Source organism: Chrysoperla carnea, chromosome 2, assembly GCF_905475395.1.
Source record: "Chrysoperla carnea chromosome 2, inChrCarn1.1, whole genome shotgun sequence".
Classification (NCBI taxonomy): domain Eukaryota; kingdom Metazoa; phylum Arthropoda; class Insecta; order Neuroptera; family Chrysopidae; genus Chrysoperla; species Chrysoperla carnea.
In genome coordinates, this window is record NC_058338.1 from 40,149,168 (window position 1) to 40,169,465 (window position 20,298).

General features: G+C 28.6%; 3 protein-coding genes across 3 annotated transcripts; all 3 read left to right on the top strand.

Annotated features, from left to right (window-relative positions):
* On the top strand, positions 1-3,939 carry LOC123292364 (epoxide hydrolase 4-like). The gene is made up of 5 exons (XM_044872993.1): positions 1-500; positions 565-689; positions 1,111-1,223; positions 2,903-3,211; positions 3,583-3,939. The coding sequence occupies exons 1-5, from the start codon at positions 309-311 to the stop codon at positions 3,843-3,845; spliced, it is 1,002 nt and encodes a 333-aa protein (XP_044728928.1). The 5' UTR covers positions 1-308; the 3' UTR covers positions 3,846-3,939.
* Positions 3,940-10,563: 6,624 nt separating this feature from the next.
* On the top strand, positions 10,564-15,210 carry LOC123292690 (glutamate receptor 1-like). Its single transcript, XM_044873403.1, has 8 exons — positions 10,564-10,675; positions 10,735-10,958; positions 11,657-11,747; positions 12,399-12,607; positions 12,672-12,875; positions 12,944-13,005; positions 13,069-13,214; positions 15,167-15,210. The coding sequence occupies exons 1-8, from the start codon at positions 10,564-10,566 to the stop codon at positions 15,208-15,210; spliced, it is 1,092 nt and encodes a 363-aa protein (XP_044729338.1).
* A 1,276-nt stretch (positions 15,211-16,486) lies between these two features.
* Positions 16,487-19,785, top strand: LOC123293361 (epoxide hydrolase 1-like). Its single transcript, XM_044874152.1, has 5 exons — positions 16,487-16,812; positions 16,924-17,048; positions 17,287-17,568; positions 18,686-18,837; positions 19,391-19,785. The coding sequence occupies exons 1-5, from the start codon at positions 16,621-16,623 to the stop codon at positions 19,651-19,653; spliced, it is 1,014 nt and encodes a 337-aa protein (XP_044730087.1). The 5' UTR covers positions 16,487-16,620; the 3' UTR covers positions 19,654-19,785.
* Positions 19,786-20,298: the final 513 nt, after the last annotated feature.

Sequence of the window (20,298 nt, forward strand, 5' to 3'; positions counted from 1 at the left end):
AGATAATAAAGAAAGAAGTTAACAGAGTTCGAGATTGAATTATGCAATTTATTATTTGCACTGTTATTTTAAATACAAATTGGAACTGTGTAAGAATAGTTATTCTGTAATAACACAGTAATATAAATGTACAAGTGATTGAGTATTTATTGAGTATAAAAGTATATAGTTTTGTGTACTTAAATAAATAAAAATGTTTTAAATAGTAGGGATTTATTCAATCTTAATTATCATATAAAAAATACGCACAACGACACAATTGTAATTCCAACAAACACGAGGTCGTTTAGTCAACAATTATCATCAAGATGCAACAATCAATAGTAAAATTACTTTTATTTTATGGTATGGCTGTATTTTATGGAATTTTAGTGGTTTTTAATTTATTTATACGAATGATAAAAAATCCATTAAAAGCTATACAATCGAAAGAACGTAATATTCCACCAAAATGTTTGAGTCATCCGGAAGTTGGAACACATAGTTATATAACCGTTAATGTAAATTATTTTTTGAGAGATGATTTTTAATTTATTTTTTATGTGTAATACAAATTTATTTTAGAGTGTGAAAATTCATTATGTGGAAGCTGGGGATCGATCGAAACCAATGATGTTATTTGTTCATGGTTTTCCAGAATTTTGGTATAGTTGGAGGCATCAAATTAAAGAATTTTCTAAAGATTATTGGTAAATATTATTTTTTTATTTAGATATAATTTTTAAGTCTTAACAATTTTGTTTACAACTATGTAAGAACTTAAGAACTATTCCAACCAATAAGAAAATGCAAAATTTAAAGTTGCAAAATTCTTTTGTGTTGAAGTATACCTAATTTCTGTTTTTTCGAAAAAAAAAATTTCAAACAAATACAATTACATTTTTATGAGAAAGTAAAACTTTGTTGTACCTATATATTACCCTTTTTGAAATAGGATTTCCGGATGCAACTTGGAGGTGATATCAATATTGAATTTAGTTGGTAAAAGTTCAGTTTAGTTTAACGGTGTCTATTTTCATCATGACATCTAAATTCATTTTGGAAATATTCTATTTACTTGTCTTACTTGTTACTACTTTTTATTAACTTGTTTTCTTATTTATTTCGAAGGTGTGTAGCATTGGATATGAAAGGCTATGGAGACAGCGATAAACCTAAAGGTACTACCCCTTACGGATTATTAACTCTTGTCGAAGATTTACGCCAATTTATTGAAAAAATAGGTAAATATTAATTGTTGATAATAGCATTTTGTTCGAATTTATTTCACATATATTTTTTGATGGAACTGCCAGTTTTAAGGTAAATTTTTATTTTTGTATGTGCAATTTCCGATAATGCACAGAAAGATTAAAAATAAATCTTTGTTCTACTGTCGTTCCAAGAACTAATTTATGTTTATAAGCTGCTGTCAAAAGCAGATTCAAAGCGGAAATTTTATGTTCATATCGAAATAGTTAAAATAACTTAATCTGAGTCATCTTGGTAATATGTTTGGGTTTTGGCTTTGCGCTAAGAATTATCATATCTCATTCAATGCGTCTAATACTCTTATCTGATTCAAGACGCTCCTCAATTTTTGAGTGCAGTAATTACACAATACATAATAGGTATGATAGATAATTACATTATAATTTATATTATAACTTCCTGACCTTTGACCAACTATTCCGTTGTCTTAAGTTCCCAATTTAATGCTTAGAGTCACTGGCAGGCACACTTACGGTATTTTAACAAACTGATTGTAGGCGCAGTCACTATAGAATCACAAAAGTTTGTGATTGTTCATATGCGAAAAACTGATTTTTTATCCTTATTTACATTTACAATTATTTTTGTACATTCTATAAACTGCTTATAGCCCAGTTTCCATCGATTTCGAAAATTTTTCAAGCTCATGGTGAAATTTTGATTCTAATTCCTATACTAATAATGTACCACAATCAAGGATTGCAAAAATTGTAGTTACAATTACAAATTGCAAGTCATAATTGTAAATATAGGCGCGTCAAACCTTTTTTATTTATGAACTGCGATTTATTTATTTTTTAGAAAAAACGTGTGAAAACGTGATTTTCTTAATAGGTACTCTGTTTAATTTATAAACGGAAAATTACTCAAATAAATATAAACTCTCATTTTTTTCGCATATTATCGGTAAAATAGTATCATAAATTTGTTATTTTAAATTTGAGAATTCCGATAGATATTTTACTGGAAACCAAGTATGTTAGGAATTAGGTGAAAATATCGATTTCGATAAAGTATTGATTTTTCGATATAAACTTTGAATATTTTTTTAAAATTTGTCCTCAAACTTGTGCAGCATCACTAAACTCATATTTTCATGGGACATTGGGATTTTTTTTTCATTTTTTGAAAACAAGAAATATGGGCATAAGTTTGGTGAGGCTGTATATACATGTTCAAAGCCATAAAGACAGCGAAATAACAAAATATATTGAAATAAAAATGGAAAAAGGTGGCTGGGAAATTGACGCCGATAAAAGACACCTTCTTGAGTTTAGACATTAACTCAACTTTACTGCTTACATAACGATTTTTGATAATCTATCTCAATTTTGGTCTGTACATATGTTCAAAGCTATAATATAGCGAAAAAATTCTCAATCCCAATATTTCGACATAAAAAGATAGGAGCACCCAACTTTAATACATACGTAATTTCAACCTTCTAGACAAATTTGAAAAGGTTGAACTGCATTTCAAATCCATAAAAACGTTGAAAAAAGCGGTGTTTCCTCTGAGAATATTTCGTGTTGGGTATTAAATTAAATTAAAAAACACAATGGCTCCGATTATAATTCCTTAAGATATCGTTTCTGTATGAGAAATTTCACATCTCCGATTAGTTTATTAAAACAATTGTTTTCTTTTTTAGATCATAATGGTTGTATACTTGTCGGACATGATTGGGGTGGTGCTGTATGTTGGGTTTTATTGGATAATTATCCGCATTTAGTTGATAAATATATAATCATGAATGCACCACATTATAAAGTCTATGGAAAGTTATACGCCACTAATGATACCCAACGTCGTATGGCTTGGTATGTGAATTTCTTTCAGCTACCATACTTACCTGAACTTTCGTTACGCTTTGGTGATTTTGAATTCTTTGATACATTATTTCGACAATTTGGAACACCAGAGGATGTTGAAGCTTATAAATATACATTTAGTCAACCAGGTAAGACGAAACGTAATAAAAAAGTTAAAAGTTAACAAGGCTAAATAGAGCGAAACTTTGTAGTTTTTTTTAAATGTATCCTCCTGATATTAACTAAATTTTTCTTGCTTTCTTGATCTTAAATTTCAACAAGTAATTTATACCTTTCTATCTTCTGTTCTTTAATATTTTAAGTTATTGGCAATTAATAGTGGCAAAAAATATCATCGAATTATATATATACTTCTTTTTTGCAACCCAAGTCCAATAAAGCCTCTATCATATTTTTCTTTCTTTTTCTTTTGAACATATTTGGCACATTTTCGAAAAAAGCTAAATTGATATGAAATTCAATTAAAAACCTATTTTAATAGTACATTTTTATATTTTAGGTGCACTAACATCACCATTGAATTATTATCGAAATATCCCATTTAATAAAATCGAAAAGCAGCCTGTTTTAAACGATTCACATCCTCAAGGTCTGTTTTTATTTGGTTCAGACGATATGTATATTGTTAAAGATTCAGTTCAAATGACTGCAACAGTCGTACCAAATTTAACAACAAAATTAGTAGACAATGTTGGACATTTTATTCATCAAGAAATTCCAAATGAAGTGAATGAAATAATGCGAACGTTTTTAAAAGAATAAGTATTATTTAATTGTATGTACCTAGTTGAATTCAATTTATTAATTGAGTTTAAATAAACTGATCTGTTACTAGATCCTCATGACTGATGGGTACTTTAATTTTATTGAAAATTGGTTTTCCTAGAAGAAAATCGATATTGCTTTATATTTTTTAAATTTGTAAGCAATGATTTTTTTCTTATATTTGTAATTTAAAATATTTTTTTGTATAAACTTAAATATTTTTGATGTAATTAATTATTTACGTAAGCCAACAAGCCATGCTTCTTAATTTACTGTGTAATTAATGCTGTACCTAAATGAAAAAAAAAAAAAAATTTAAATGAGAAAACACATATTTATTTACTTTTTTTGATTTTTATAATCATTGAGGGACGTAAGTCTTACAATAAATGATTGAATGTAAGATCAGTCAAAAAGTTGTCAAGAAATCTGTCAAGTAATGTAGATTCGATTCGTTACGTTCGATTAGTATAAAATTAATATCTTTTTGAAATTCCAAACTTCTATCATCAGCGATTCAGGCTGGGCGTCGATATATCAGCCGAGACATTGCCTATTCCCCCTCCAGATTATTTCTCCCATCTGAAATGTTTCTGATTTTAAATAATATAGGTACAAAAAGAAATAATATGAAAAAAAAATCATCAAAATCGGAGCTGTCATTGAGGACTCCCGACTAAAAACATTCATTGATGCGACTATTTATCATTCGAAAAAATAGAAAATATAAGTACAAATACTACGCCGAGAAATGAACCCGATTTTATGCACGCTATAAAAATTACAAATAAATTAAATACTTAAAAAAATTCAAATAGGTAATTACATATATACAATAATTCAAATAAATTAATAGGTTTTAATCAGAATTCAGTAATTAAAAGCTAAAAGCTCCCTGTTTAATTATTTTTCTTTTAATTTTTATAACGTGCTTCTAATGATTTCGTGAGAATCAATAAGCCCACCCTGAAATAATAAGTACAAAATATTTATATTACATTTTTCAGTAATTATATTTAAATATATAGTAAGATACATTTAAATGTATGGTTTTCTAGTAAGAAAACAAAGCCCTTTTAAAAAAACAGTAAAAATTTGTAGGTATTATTATGACGAGCCCTAAAACATTTTTTAATTAAGAATAAATTCTCATAAATGATAAAAATCTTTGCACAAAGTAAAAAATTTAGTGCAATTCCAAATTTTCAGTTTTCAGATTAGCAAGGAAATATCCATTTTAATTTTTATCTTCATCTTTTTCATCTGAATACATGTTCAAACAATTTCAACAAAGTGCACGTATAAGGCGTGTTTCGCGTTATCAAAAAACCACTACCAATAAAATGTTGAAATTTTGTGTTTAGGATTTTTTAACATCTAGTTGCGAATCTTCCTTTTTGATAACAAACGCCTGGACCCAAAATGTGTAAATTAGGTCAGAAAATTAATTAAAGAAAGGTTTTAATTTTGTATTATTTGATCTTCGATCTCCTTCAGTTAAGCGCTTTAGATTGCTTACTCAAATATTGTTGTTTTTCATTTTTAAAATTTGTATATTTCATATTTTACAAATCAAATGTTACCTGTATATCATTCTATTTCTCTCTTCCTGGCTTAACGTCAGACCACGCCCATCCAATCCCTATTATCCAGAGCTTGACTGGCTATTAATACACCTCTCGTGATCTCTTAAGATAATTAAGATAATAAAGTTCTTATTATAAAGTAATCTTCTGAGAACATGAAAAGTAAAAATAATCAATATCGAAAATCTCAAAAACTAGACTACAACTTGAGTAAGTATGAGCAAGATGTCCGCATGATTACTTGAATGGGATAGAGAGACTAAATATATTTACTATTCATATTTAAACGAAATGCAAGCTGTAGGTATACTCATGTTTCATGTATAGTATACACTTGGTATCACAATAAGTCTCAGCCAGGTGTAATTTTAATAAGAACGTTTAGGTATTCATTATTTTATCTTTTCACACCCAAATGTTTCCAGAGAACCTACGATCGGAATTTTGAATCCCATTCCATATACAAGAAACCCAAGACAATGGTTTAATGTATTCTCAAACCTTATAAATGCTATTTATTTCAGTTCAAATATTTTATGCCGTTGAACAATCCATATGCAGAATTCTAACTATTGTTGGTCTTCATTTTCATATAAACAAGCGAAAACAAACAATTGACAGAGTTAACTGTTAAAATACCATGAAAAAACAGTGTTGATTACTCTATCACATTACACATACATACATGTCACACATTCATAACTAATATAACTGATATTGCCCTATAATACATACTATACAATTTGCGCCCTCGCGGGTAAACAGTGATGTTTACGAAAAAATGTATCAAACAAAAGTTGTTTTGCTTTTCATAAGGAACATTTTTTTACATTTAAACTTTTGTTCTATATCAAACGGTTTACAAGAGACCCAATTGACCTATGTTGCTTATTTACGAACTCGGCCTAACTTTTTACGTCCTGAGTACGCGGTAAAAATTTCATCTTGATATCTTTTTTCGTTTTTGAGTTATCATGTTGGCAGACAGACGGACAGACGGACAGACAACCGGAAATGGACTAATTAGGTGATTCTTTGAACACCTATAGCAAAATTTTTTTTCGTAGCATCAATATTTTTAAACGTTACAAACTTGGGACTAAACTTAGTATACCTTGCATAATATTACATATATGCATGGTATAAAAATTTTCGGATATTGTTATACTGATTGTTGATCCATACTAGTTTTGTTGTTGCAAAATTTACAAAAAAATGTAAAATAAAAAAAATTATCCTGTAGCAAATAAAATAACGCCGGTTACAGGCGCGTGGACATTGTCGTAATACTTAATACTCAACTTATTTAAATGCGTGGTATAAATTGAAACATCTGCATTATAAGTTATTATGCAGATGTTTTTAATTAGATTTTATTTTTACCTATACCAATTTAAAAATACTAATTTCTATATTTAAAAATATTGGAAAATCGAGAATATAAAAATAGAAATATTTTTAAAACGAAGTAGTTGATGGTAAATTATTGGTAAACATACACGATGTATTGTCGTTGGAGTATTTTTCTTTTAGCATATTTTTGTATACTTTCAACGAATAAAGCACATGAAAATCAAATGAAAATTGGTTTTATAAGAGATTATTTTAAATTTGAGCAGAATACAAGATTTCTTCTATATATTTGCTTTCCAATAGGTAAGTATTATATTTATGCGCGAATAAAGAATCCTAAATTTAACAACATCAAAATGGGATGGTCTGTAATGTAGCGGGCTTAAGGTAATCAAATTTGTGTAAAAAAAAATTCAACTGTCTATACTCAAATAATTACATACAAATACAATAACACAATAAGTTCACAATACTTTTATTTTAATGTTACGCTGATAGTTGAGTTTTTCATTTTACTCGTTCTGTAGTTAACTTGAAGAGTCTGTATTGTAATCTCCTCTATTGTAATCTCACTTATTGTAATCTCATTTTTTGTAATCTGACTGTATCGCACACTATTCTCCGTCTATATAGTCACAATCAACAGTCTAGCAAATTCTAGAACTGACACGTATGTTCTATTGCATATATTTTATTTGTAATTATTAATGTATAGTCTAACAAATTCTAGAACTGTCACGTATGTTCCATTGCATATATTTTACTATAAAACGATATTGTTTGTTTCTTTTTAGAATTGTTTAGATTACATTTGTTTATAATATAGTACTGTCTGTGTGTGTTAATTGTTAACACCACAGTAAAAAGAATGTTTTCAACGTAACACTTAATCTCAAACAATTCAAGAGAAACGCATAAATAATAAATAGTTTATAAAAATTGTCAAAGATTTTGAGTTTTGATTTAGCAAGCTTTACATTCTATCCATACCATGTTATTTTATATATTCTTAATTGCTACCTAAATACAACTTTATGAGCTTGGGGACACTGACACAAAACTTCCAAACCGTTTGTAAAAGTATGACAATCCGCTTATGGGTTAGCAATTATCGGCGGCGCATAATTCAAGCACAATTGAAAGAATTTGTAACAGGCGTTATTTTATTTGCTACAGGATAATTTTTAAACAAATATTTTCCCTTCTGTACGTGAGTGAAATCTAATTTGTTTTATTTAACATTTTTGCATAGATTTTGAAACTAAAAAACAATTATGGATCAACAATCAGTTTAACATTATAAAATATCCGAAAGACTTTTTAAATGAAAATGAAGACCATCAAATAGTTAGAGTTCTGGATATGGATTGTCCAACGGCACAAAATATTTTAATTGAAGTAAATATCATTTGTAATGTTTTAGAACCAGCAGTTAAACCATTCTCTTGAGTTTCTTGTATATGGAATGGGAATTCAAAATTCCGGTCGTGTGAAAAGATAAAAAAATTCGTAGGGCAGACAAAAATAATTTTTTTTGGAAAAAATCCAAATTTTTGTAATTTGCGTAAACCACCTCCCCCAACCCTTGTCTATAAGTCGATTTTTTTCATTAAGGAAGTTGACCTTTCAAATAACAAAACTTCTTGATCCAAAATTTTATTCAAATCGAACTTAAATTTCGACCGCTAGAGAGCTTACAGACACATTAACGTATAGATACATACATTTATATATATAAATTTTAACTGTGGTCATTTTTGACATCTATGAGGTAGGATCATTTGAAGAAATTTTTTTTAAAATTCTATCATCAGTATAAAAGAAATTGCTTCATCTCCTTCGGTAATTCACTAATAATCAATACCCAAAACTTTCTTATTAAAAATTACACCTGGCAGAACCTTATTTTGGTACCAAGTGTACTTTAAAGAAAATACCTACAGCTTCCATTTCGTTAAAGTATGTTTAGGATTGTAATTACTCTCTTTATACCATTCAAGTAATCATGCGGTGATATTGTTTGAACATACTCAAGTAATAGTATTGTACCTATTTGAGTTTATCGACATTGTTTATTATTTTTGCTTTTCATGTTCGCAGAAGACTACTTCATATTTCCAAAGAAACTTATTACCGGAATTCAAATTCCTATTCCATGCACGGGAAGATAGTAGTATTAGTTCTTTTAAGAGAAATTTGATATTATGTATGGAAACTGTTAATTTTATTGTTTACTTTAGGCAAACTCGACAAAACATTTTGTGTCACCCAATAAATGGGTTCTTTTGCTTGGAAAAAACACAAGGACCGTAAATGATTCTTTATTATTGGATATTGATAGCAATGTTATTATAGCGAAAATATATGATGAAGGGCGAATAAATTTAAATCAGCAATATAAAAAAAATAGATTCGAGACATTTTTAGGTACAATTTAAACATTTTTTATTATTACGGTTTAATTTTAAAGAAGGTATATCTGATACAGTCGTAATATGTAAATATTGACTTATTTGGATACTTTACAACCTATTCATTTACGAAAAGTTTCCATGCCTTTTCTAGAAAAAAATCATTCAAATATATCAATCAATTTTTAATTCAACCTCCATTTTTGTAGTATGCGTAACCTACCAAAAATATAGATATCTGATGGTTTCGTCCATCTATCTGTTTTAGTTCTGCCGTGACTCCCTTTTACACCTTAGTGATAAGTGCCAAGCCTACTTCTATTAACACGAGTTGTGTTTATTTTGCCATGTTACGATCTACTCTAAATCCATATTTCTTAAAAAACATATTATATCGACATATGATCGAAACATCTTTAATCAGTATTTTATAATATCAATATACTGTTGCCACCTCGATACGCATGTACCTATGTATATAGATTTTCGACAAAGTTGCATAAATATCATGAATATAGTAAATTATCTTCAATTTTCTTTTTAAGTTAATGAAACATTTGGATTTTGGACTAAGCATAACGGAATTTTCGACCAAAGATCTAATAAAGTAATTACACAAAGACGGCGAAATTTGAATGGCTATGAAATGAAACAATCATATTATTTCACTTCGAAAGATACACTGAATCATCTCGAAGATTTTGTGTAAGGATTAAAAATTTTTATTGTTTTTGATAAATAATCAAAATCAGAGCTAGGATATTACCACATCTTTTGTGTAAATGAACTTTAGCATCCCAAAACACCTACATAAAATACAAATATAATAAGAATAATGTCGAATAAAGTCTGGTTCTGTCCGATGTATGAGCACGGTAGTGGGTACACAAATTATAAATATATATATATATATATATATATATATATATATATATATATACATTTTCAATTTTGAAGGGAAATTATGTTATAACTAGACAATATAAAACGAAAAGTAATAAAATATTTCGATACTGGAATAATTCTCAAAATATGGGCAATTTTTTTTTAATATTTAGCTTTCGATATTTCGAAAATCAAAGCAGGTATCAAAAAATTAATTCTTATTTTTCGTCGGCATTCATGAAGTTGAAACATTTTTTTTCAACCTGATAATATGAGTTTTTGCGTTCATGACGATTTTAGCTATTTCAATCACTCAACAGATTTTGGTTCCCATATTTTGCATGCTCAATTTCTTGCAGAACCTGCTGTATTAAAAAAAAAATTAGTATAAAAATAATTTTCTTATTATTTTTAAGCAATCGTCAGAAAGATACCATTAATAAATTTTCATTTGCTCTTAATAAATTGTTATGTTATTACATGAATGCAACCCAAAAATTTGATGTAGTCGATGCTTGGCATCGGCAATTACCAAATGGGACATGGATTGGTATGATAGAAAGGGTACATTTAGGAGAAGATGATGTTACTGGTAAAAAATTGCTTGAAATTTCAATGAAAATAATCAATTACGATTTAAAAAATTTGTAGGTTCAGGAATAGCTATGTTACGAAAACGATGCGATATGATTCGTTATATCGGTAGAACATTCAAGTGTCGTGTGAATTTCGTATTTCGAATGCCGCCTCTTTCGTTAGTGAGTAACATTCTAACTTTGTCGTTCCAAGCCAAAGTATGGATTTTTGGTGGAGCTCTGCTATTGTTGATGTTTTTAATGTTGAAGTATATGTTCATAGCAGAAGCTAAATTAACTGCAAGTATTAAACAAATTTCCTATGGTTTTTGTAACTAATATTTCAGCTTTCAGCTATTTCTTCTTAAGTTGGTGTTTAGACGTGTAAAACAGGAAATGGGGTTGTGTACTTAAAATCGATCAAGTTTAATGCCTGCGTAAGATGTGCGCCTATACATACACCCAAAATTTTTCACAGGAAGCATTTTTATCGATATTCAAGCACATGTCAACTTAAAAAAGTTGAAAGACACCCTGTATGTTTTTACATGGAGTTTTGATCGGGATCTTTCATTTTCGTCTCTATAAGCGTTGTTATAGCCGATTTTTACCATAGAGAGAAAAATTGCTTATTAGTTCAAGCTAAAAATTTATCGATTATATGATCAATTTTATAATGAACACAATAGATCTTAAATCTATAGTTTCTAGCCTGAATTTTACATATTATAAATGGTTGCTTATGTTTTGACTCTATTTTGCTTTTCTTTTTTACTTACCTGAATAAATTTACGTGGGCTGCCTTTTGACGAGCTAGATTGGTACTAAATCTTTCTTTATTAAACATTATAATATTTTTTTTTTTACTTTTTGGTTCTTTTACTTTATTTTTTTTGCACATATTTATAGAAAAATATTATATCCATTTAAATATTTGTATCTAAGTGTGTCTTGTTTTGGAGAATTAATGAATATATCATTTGTTTGCATATTTTTAGCAAGGTGAAAAACAAAACATGAACAATGCTTTGTCATTACAAGGATGGTCATCCACTTCGCTGTTTCTTGTAGGTTCTTTATGCCAACAAGGTAAATTCATTTATCTAATTTGAAAAACGTTGCCAAAAGGCTTAACATGTTTTAAACCGATGAAAGTATTTAATACATAAACCTAGCTTTGACTGATTATTAGAAAAATGAAGTAATCAAATGAAGTAAATTTCAATGAATTTATCATACAATCAAATTGATCAAAATGAATGATCAAATTGAATCATCGGTAGAAACAGCCCTGTTTTTGGTAAAACATATTAATCAACAAATAATTATCAAAATGTAATGAAATTTAGCATGTACTTAACATGAAAATGGACATTTTGAGACTTCTAAGTATTAAATAATTTCTTCCAATTTAAGGATGTACGAGCGAAAGGGTTATTTTGGATAAAAGCTTGATTTTTTTGTATATGAAGTTGAACTAAGTCTAAATCAATTCTGAAAACTTTAGGGAGGGTGGTTTGCCCGAATATTTAAATAAATAAATGACTTCAAAAGTAGGCATATTTAACATTGGTCTTAAGGGAAAACGGTAGATGGATGTAGATGGTAGATGGATATGTTTTCATAAATTTCTCCTTGGCGCTCGTACTACCTAAAACGAAATACTAAAACATTTTCTATACATATTTAGGTTAGTAAAAGCTTTAAATAATAAATATTTTCTAAAATTTTTTGTTTAAGGTGTTGAGAAGGAACCAGAAACTATTGCAGGACGCATTGGTACAATTTTTGTACTTTTAGTTATGCTATTTATGTATACATCATATTCAGCTAACATTGTAGTTCTTTTACAAGGAACCGCTTCGGGTCTTGATACAGTTGAAGAATTTTTACAAAGTCCAATTAAAGTTGGATTTCTAGATTTTGAATTTTCAAGAACAATGTTTATTGTAATGAAAATTATATTTTAAAGCATTTTCATAATTCGAATTATAATTCGTTTGTAAATTTTAGAACTCATCTCATCCTATACGAAAATTGATTTTCGAAAAGAAGAGTGGTCCAAATGAATTTTATTCTTACGCAAAAGGTGTAGAAAAAATAAGAAATGATTTTTTTGCATTTTATGGAGAACCAGGTCTAATATACGATTCAGTATCCAAGACATATGAAGAATATGAAAAATGCGACTTTAAAGAAATCTTTACACCCGGTGAAGTAAATAAAAATTTAAAGGTTTATTGTTTGTTTTAAACAAATTAAAATATTAAAATTTTCTATTTAAGATTTCATCCATATTTCATGCAACTCCACATAAATCTCCTTATATTGAGATATTTCGAACCGGGTAAGTAAATAGTGGAAAAAGATTTGCATTTTTAAACAGATTACAAATATTTGATTGTTGTAGATTAATTCGTCTGGAAGAGACTGGATTACAACAAAAATTCGAATCAAGATATTATAGCCCGCAACCAAAATGTGGAATTTCTAATGCTAAATTTGTTGAAGTAGGAGCTACTGAAATTTATTTTGCTTTTCAGGTTTTGTTTTGTGGTATTGGTGTCTCTATAGTGATATTTATAATCGAATATTGCGTTTATAAAAAAATTAGAGTTAAAAGATTGGATTAAGCAACTTTAATCTTTACCTAAAGTTTATGTCTAAAAGGAAATGATAGAATAGAATAGTATAATCTAAATGAATTTGAAACTATACTAGCGAGTTTATATGTGGGTTTTTGAAATCAAATACAAATTTCCAAATTCAGGAGCACCATGTTTTGTCCCGCAAAAATTCTAGCAACTTTTATGCAAATTATTTTTTGATATCTTGTTATCCCGTCAATTTATTCAGCTGTTATTTGGGCATCCATTGTATATAGTTATATAACGGTGGCCCGGGAAAAAATCCTTTTTCTTTTAGAATGTTGAAATAGAATAGAATAGAACAAATAGTTCTTTAAAAAATCAAGAACAAAAAACAAATGTTAATATCCAAGACAGGCATTAAGTAGGTTTTAATAAAAACACTAATTATGAAATGAGATTAAAAAGCTCTAAAGCATTAAAACCGGAATAGCTTCCGGGTAGATAGAAATAAAACACTTTTTATCGTTCTTAGAATGCACCAATTGGAAGTGGATGAAAGCTGAACTAGAAAATCGGACCCATTACAATAACTTCCTTTAGTGGGAAGTTAAAAAAGAAAAAACAACTATTACCAAAAGTATCTTTTTTATATTACACAATTTACTGAATCTAAATTCAACACACTCAATTGGCTACTTTCATGGGCCTAGAAATATGGGGGCTTATAATCTAAAACTCCACATTCATTGTCGATGAATTGATGGTAAACTTAACTTTTATTTTCTTGTCCTATAAAACAATGTCAATGTACCCAATTTTGGCAAATTAGTATTTCCAGTTTATAGAGTTAGCCGCCTAGGTCCCAAACAAAACGACTTGGTACCAAGGCAAGTCTAGTTAAATCGATTTTTTTTTAGCTGGACTACATCCGGTAGAACGTTGTTTAGACCTTTCAGAAATACCCCGTATGTATTTAAATGCTTAATTGGAATAATGCAAATTAAACTACACCTTGAAATCTTCAATATTTTTTATGTAATTTATGAACAATAAACTGTATAATTTCATCCTATTTTTATATTTATTAAAATAATTTTATTTCAATACAATATATCATGGTTTTGTCAATTATCTTTTTTTTTATTATTGTTTGTACTTTGATCCAAAGCAATTTTTTTATTATTTAAATTATTATTGTGTTTTTGGTTTGATGAAGTAATGCCCGACATTGTCTGATTCAAAGAGGATCATTGCCTGAAGTTTCAAAAGATTCAAGAATATTCTGCCATGTTTTTCTAATAAATCTTTTCTTTTCTTTTGATATCTAATAAATTCAAATATTTTCGTAAATTAGGCCTGTAAATTTTTTACGACATTCTTCACATGCATTTAAAATGATTTTAATTTAATTAATTTTTATATTTGGTTTGTGGTAGAACAGACTATAATTAACATAATTAAAAAATAATAATAAATAATTTTATTATTAGTGTATGACTAAGTTTTTTTATAATATCTCGGAATTTTTTGAACTTTCGTTCCTTCTCAAGAGATTAAATTAATTTATTGCTTGTATATTCACTTTGGACTTCAGGTATTATTATGTTTATTATTAGGCAGCTTCAAATATATTATTATGAATTATTACTATGAAGATTACAAACCTATCTAGAAAATATTGATAACTTTTTTTATCGTCTACTGCGGCCTGTTCACTTGAAGTCACAGTTACTGAGTCTATTCTCAAATATTCGGAATCAATTTGGGGTTATTTTACATTATACTCAGTGGGGCACAGTGAAATCTGGGGTACACTAAAACAGACATCATATTTGTTACTCCAAGAAAATTTTGGTACGAATCACCACACAGACTTATTGATTAAGCAGTCGTTTTAGTGTTGTTTCCAATTTTTAGTTGATATTGTTTGGTTATTAGCAGCTAAAGACGCTCTTAGTTGAACTGGTCGCTCAGTATTACTTAGTTAGAATCGGCCGTATCTCAAAGATATCTCTTATTATAGAATTAAATTAAGATTTCTCCGTAGGCAGCCATTTAGCCTTGCCCATTTAAGAATATCGAAAATAAGAGTCTGAACACGGATCTCTTCTTATAAACCACCATCATCTTGTTTACTTACACATACACACATGATGCACAAAATCGGATAAGAAACCTCCTGTTGGATAGCATTTGGTAATGCTGCCATTGGCGAAGTCTTTTTCGCTAAAATTTATATTCCAGGCTTTTATTTTCCTAAAACTTTTTGATATTCCTGAATACATTAGGATAATGCTACAAATTCGTAATTACCTTTGATGCGTTTTTAGCCATAGTTTGTTAAACCTCGACTTTTTCTGGAAGTTTATCCTGTTTACAATTCTTTCCGAATGAAATAGTTACAGAACGCTCCATATACAACTCAAAAAATAACACTTGTAAGAATTCTATAAAAAATTATCCTTCATTTTGTATTTTTATCCATTTATCAACGTGGAATGTTACCTTTTTAGATGATATATTGTTTTAAATTATTATGTTTGCATGTACCGGGCTGAACAAAATTATCTAACTATTAATATATCTTTGTTTAAATGAAAGAAAAAACTAAAAATATTTGCATGTCTACCTTGACACAAGCACTATTAGTCGTTTTTCTTTCATTGTAGTCAAAAGTGAAATGAACCCCGGCTAAGTAGAAATGATATTATTTAATTTCTAGAAAACACATTTCTGAATCAAAGAAAGTTTTAACTTATCTATCTGGCTCAGAAACTTTAAAACTTCCTAATTAAAAGTTTTCTATAAGATAATACGAAGTTACGAGAACATACAAATTCGGATGTTCCTAGCAATTTGGGCTAAGGAATCTTGAAACTTCTTCTATTCTAATAGCGGAGAATTTCAGCTTTTATTTAGTGACAATTTCAAGCAATGATAAATGTTACTTTAATTTTTTCATAGTATCAACCACTTTCGAAGCCAACCATAGTGCATTATTTTTTATGTATCTACTATGTTTCCTGAAAATATCATCCTTAACGAAATGAACTCCACATTTTTATGTCGGGCTCTCGGACCATTACATTTTAACCAATTTTAAACATTAAAATATCTATCCCTGTTTGACTTTGAAGTCAACATGTATAATACAATTAATTTTTATTAATTTTATCGAACATTTTTAAAGTATCATTATTACATACAATTAGCAAGGGACATCACTCACTGATAAAATTATACGATTAAATTAGTCAGCATTTATTGCAACTTGTAATGTTTAAACGCTGTACAAAAGACTATTATTTTTTTTAAGTAATGTATTATTTTTTTTAAGTAATAGGTATTGTTAATTTATACTTTTATAAAAAATGGCTAAATTAGGTTGTTTGCAATTATGTGTCATATATTCATTATCCTTATATTATACAATCCAATTTTGTTTTCAATTATTGTATTACTATTTACGTGGAATTAAATTTTGGAAAATTAAAGAGCGTCGAGTACCACCATCTAAAATACTTATGCCAGAGGTTGGGCATCATTCCCATATACAATTAAAAGTAAGTTTAAAATCATTAATTTGTGAATTACATTTCCCGACAGTGATTAAATAAATAATAATATTACATTCTATCCAGACTGACTCAAAAAGTTTTTTTGAATATTTTCAGAACATAAAAATGCATTATGTTGAAGCTGGGGACAAATCTAAGCCTTTAATGGTATTTATGCATGGTTTTCCAGAATTTTGGTACTCTTGGCGACATCAATTGAAAGAATTTCATAACGAATATTGGTAAGTCCTTAAAATATTTTAAATCAATTCAGATCAAGTTTATGATTATTTTAAGATAAACTATGAGGTACAGATGCTAGGTGATATCTAATTATCGTTGCCCTCAGTAGGGATTCAAGGAGTTGTAAGATATGCATAACATAAACATTAAATAGATTTTAGACTTAACTTTCTCGGTGTCTCTAATGTGTCTATTTTTCTGCATTGTTAATACAACCATTATTATTTTTATTTCGAGGTGCGTTGCCGTGGATATGAGAGGATATGGCGATACTAGTAAACCACCAAAAGTAAGCGATTATAAAATTGCTGATATAGCAGGAGATATCAAAGAATTAGTAGAAGCTTTAGGCCGTAAAAAGTTCATAATGATTGCTCATGATTGGGGTGGAGTTGTTGGCTGGTCATTTTTAGATTTATACGCTGATATGGTAGAAAAATATGTAATAATGAATGCTCCACACACTGATGCATGGGATAAATTAATGGAAATTGATAAAACTCAATTTTCTAAATCATGGTGAGTAAATAAGGTAGCATCTTAGATAATTCAATTCTAATCAAACTATCAATGATCAAAAATGCCTATGGCTTTAAAAATTGTGTAAATGAACCTTCAAGGTGTATAAACGTCTAGGATAACGCATAAAAAGAAACTAAATGTGTGTTGTAAACGCATAAACGTAAACTATCGTAGTATACCTACATAGGATTCATTACTAATAAGTCACTTTCGTACCCAACATCCATTTCTTTATGCATTTTTGCAATGTATCTTTTCCCTCCGTTCTCATAGGTAACAGCATTAGACAGTCATACCATCCTAACCCACTATTACGTAACTTTCCAGATTCATAAATAAAATTCAAATATTTCTTACAAAAATAACTAAACATTAGACATTTATCATTTCTCGTAAATTCTTCTCGTTGCGTAACTTAAACAAAAACAGTCATTTCGTAGTTACTTTCCCTTCTATTTAAACAAAAACTTAATGATGAATGATGTACCCATTAGTACATATTCGCGACTCCAAGATCTTATTAAGTGGTACTACCTTGTTGTTTGATAAGGTATATCAGTATATGCATAGCTCTGGCTCATAAGTCAACTAATTGACTTTAGTATAAAAATGATCAAAGATACTAATTGAGATCTCTAGGATATTTCGATTTCTAGGATGTGCAGACCGTTGCCAAACTAGCAACGAGTAATATACACAATAAGAGTTATTATGATTAGCTAATTCATACTGATGATGACTTCTTGGCAGTCGAAATACGTATTCATATGATACAAAAGTTTATCTAAGAAATTGGGGCAAAAATCGTAATTTAATTGACTTTAGCTTCTTTGCTAATTTTACTCATAATTTTTACACCCCACTCGCGGGCTTATAAATAAGTGAGTAGAAATCAGGTAATTATTTTGGAGTCACGAACTGGAGTGGTATATAACATTAGGTTTTCTCGTATGCACATTCGAATCCATCTTAAGTATTAATTATATTATACGATAGCAAGACAGGCGTTAGTTTTGTCCAAACTTCTAATATTATGGCGTTTTATTTAAATAAAACTGTTTCAAATTCTGAATTCTGTTTATTTACAAATTTTTAAGTGCTATGTTTATTTCAGGTATGTAATATTTTATCAAATGCCATATTTCCCAGAATTACATGTATCTTTGAATGATTTTGAACTAATGGATGACATCTATGCATTTGGTCCGAATAAAGTTAAAAATGAAGAAGATATTGAGGCATATAAATATACGTTCAGCAAACCAGGTACGTGGACACTACACCTCAAAGGATACCGTAACAATAATTCAAATTGAGAGCTGATTGTTTAAAATAATACCAAAAGATAAAATAGATTTCGCGGAATATAGAACCACACTACAAGCGGAATAAGGCTAAATTACAATAATTAGAACAAACATTACATGTGATTCCCATATAATGTTATAGTTAAAATACTTAGAATGGTAAATCAAGTGCTTTTTTTTCGTTTTCTTTTTGTGATAGAGTGAAAATGAATATGATACAAAAAAATTAAAATTTTATATATCGGTTAATCACCCGTTTGTGGAAAATTCATACCGATTCTCTATACGGTTTATTCATTGGATCCATTTATTTCATATCGGTGCTCAGTTTCGACAAGACTTCTTATGGTAGAGTTATTATTAATAAGATGACTTAGATATACAGCCAGCTTTCAGGATATACATATTACAAACCAAAGTGGCACTAAGCAAAAGAGAGTATATATTTCTTGCTCAGAGCCACTTTGATTTGATAGAACTCTCTAACGAAATTAAATTCATATTGTTTCCAGGTGCTTTAACCCCTCCAATAAACTACTACAGGAACTTATTTACAACAGATCCAACAGTCAAACGACCAGTTGAAAAAGAACCTCCTGGATTATTTATTTTTGGTGATGCAGATATAGCTTTAAGTGTTGCGTACGTTGATATTATGCCACAAGTTGTTCCTAATTTAAAATCGAAAATTATAAAAGGTGGCAGTCATTATGTGCAACAAGATGATCCAGTAGCCGTCAATAAAGCAATGCGTGAATTCTTAAATGAAAATTAATTTTTTTTAAATAGACTATTTTACAAAATAAAATTTAAACAAATAAAAATCATGTCCTTACAGGGAATTCTAGATAGTGTCATTTAGTGGCAATAACCAAATACAAACAGAAATACATTTTTTAAATTTTAATAACGTCAAGCTATTACATTTTATTTTCATACTATAGTTAAATAAAGACTTATTTTTTAACTTTTTCAAGGCTTTAGATAATACTAGCATAACTTTTAAGTATTTATGCTCCATTATTCCTAATCTATCTCATGCATAGTATAGCTTTTAAGCATTTATCCTCCATTTTGCCAACTTCCTTTTGAAAGATACTGGAATCAGGTCATGTTAAATTATTATTGCTGGTCTATTTTAAGAGATACAAATGAATAGAAGAAAAAGCTTACGCGACTCATTTTTAATATTTAAAAAAAAATATTGTTAAAGCTTTTTTATAAAACAAAAATAACTAATATTTTAGAAACGTGACGTGTTAGATGTTTTTCATTTTTTTGAAACTCAGTGCATCTCAACTGTTAAGAAAAAACATTTGTCATTTAAAGGACAAAAACCATGAACTAGGGTAGGTAATTGAAACTTCTATGAGTACTTTTAAATTTTGTTGATTATTTTCAAACATGTAAATTCTAACTG

What these genes read in the sequence shown, in the direction of transcription:
- LOC123292364 (XM_044872993.1), top strand. Translation starts at nt 309, where the DNA reads ATGCAACAATCAATAGTAAAATTACTTTTATTTTATGGTATGGCTGTA. An exon ending in GAATTTTCTAAAGATTATTG is followed by an intron (nt 690 to 1,110) that starts GTAAATATTATT and finishes TTTATTTCGAAG; the next exon opens with GTGTGTAGCATTGGATATGA. An exon ending in CCAATTTATTGAAAAAATAG is followed by an intron (nt 1,224 to 2,902) that starts GTAAATATTAAT and finishes TTTCTTTTTTAG; the next exon opens with ATCATAATGGTTGTATACTT.
- LOC123292690 (XM_044873403.1), top strand. Translation starts at nt 10,564, where the DNA reads ATGAATGCAACCCAAAAATTTGATGTAGTCGATGCTTGGCATCGGCAA. An exon ending in AGGTTCTTTATGCCAACAAG is followed by an intron (nt 11,748 to 12,398) that starts GTAAATTCATTT and finishes TTTTTGTTTAAG; the next exon opens with GTGTTGAGAAGGAACCAGAA. An exon ending in ATTGAGATATTTCGAACCGG is followed by an intron (nt 13,006 to 13,068) that starts GTAAGTAAATAG and finishes TGATTGTTGTAG; the next exon opens with ATTAATTCGTCTGGAAGAGA.
- LOC123293361 (XM_044874152.1), top strand. Translation starts at nt 16,621, where the DNA reads ATGGCTAAATTAGGTTGTTTGCAATTATGTGTCATATATTCATTATCC. An exon ending in GAATTTCATAACGAATATTG is followed by an intron (nt 17,049 to 17,286) that starts GTAAGTCCTTAA and finishes TTTTATTTCGAG; the next exon opens with GTGCGTTGCCGTGGATATGA. An exon ending in ACTCAATTTTCTAAATCATG is followed by an intron (nt 17,569 to 18,685) that starts GTGAGTAAATAA and finishes TGTTTATTTCAG; the next exon opens with GTATGTAATATTTTATCAAA.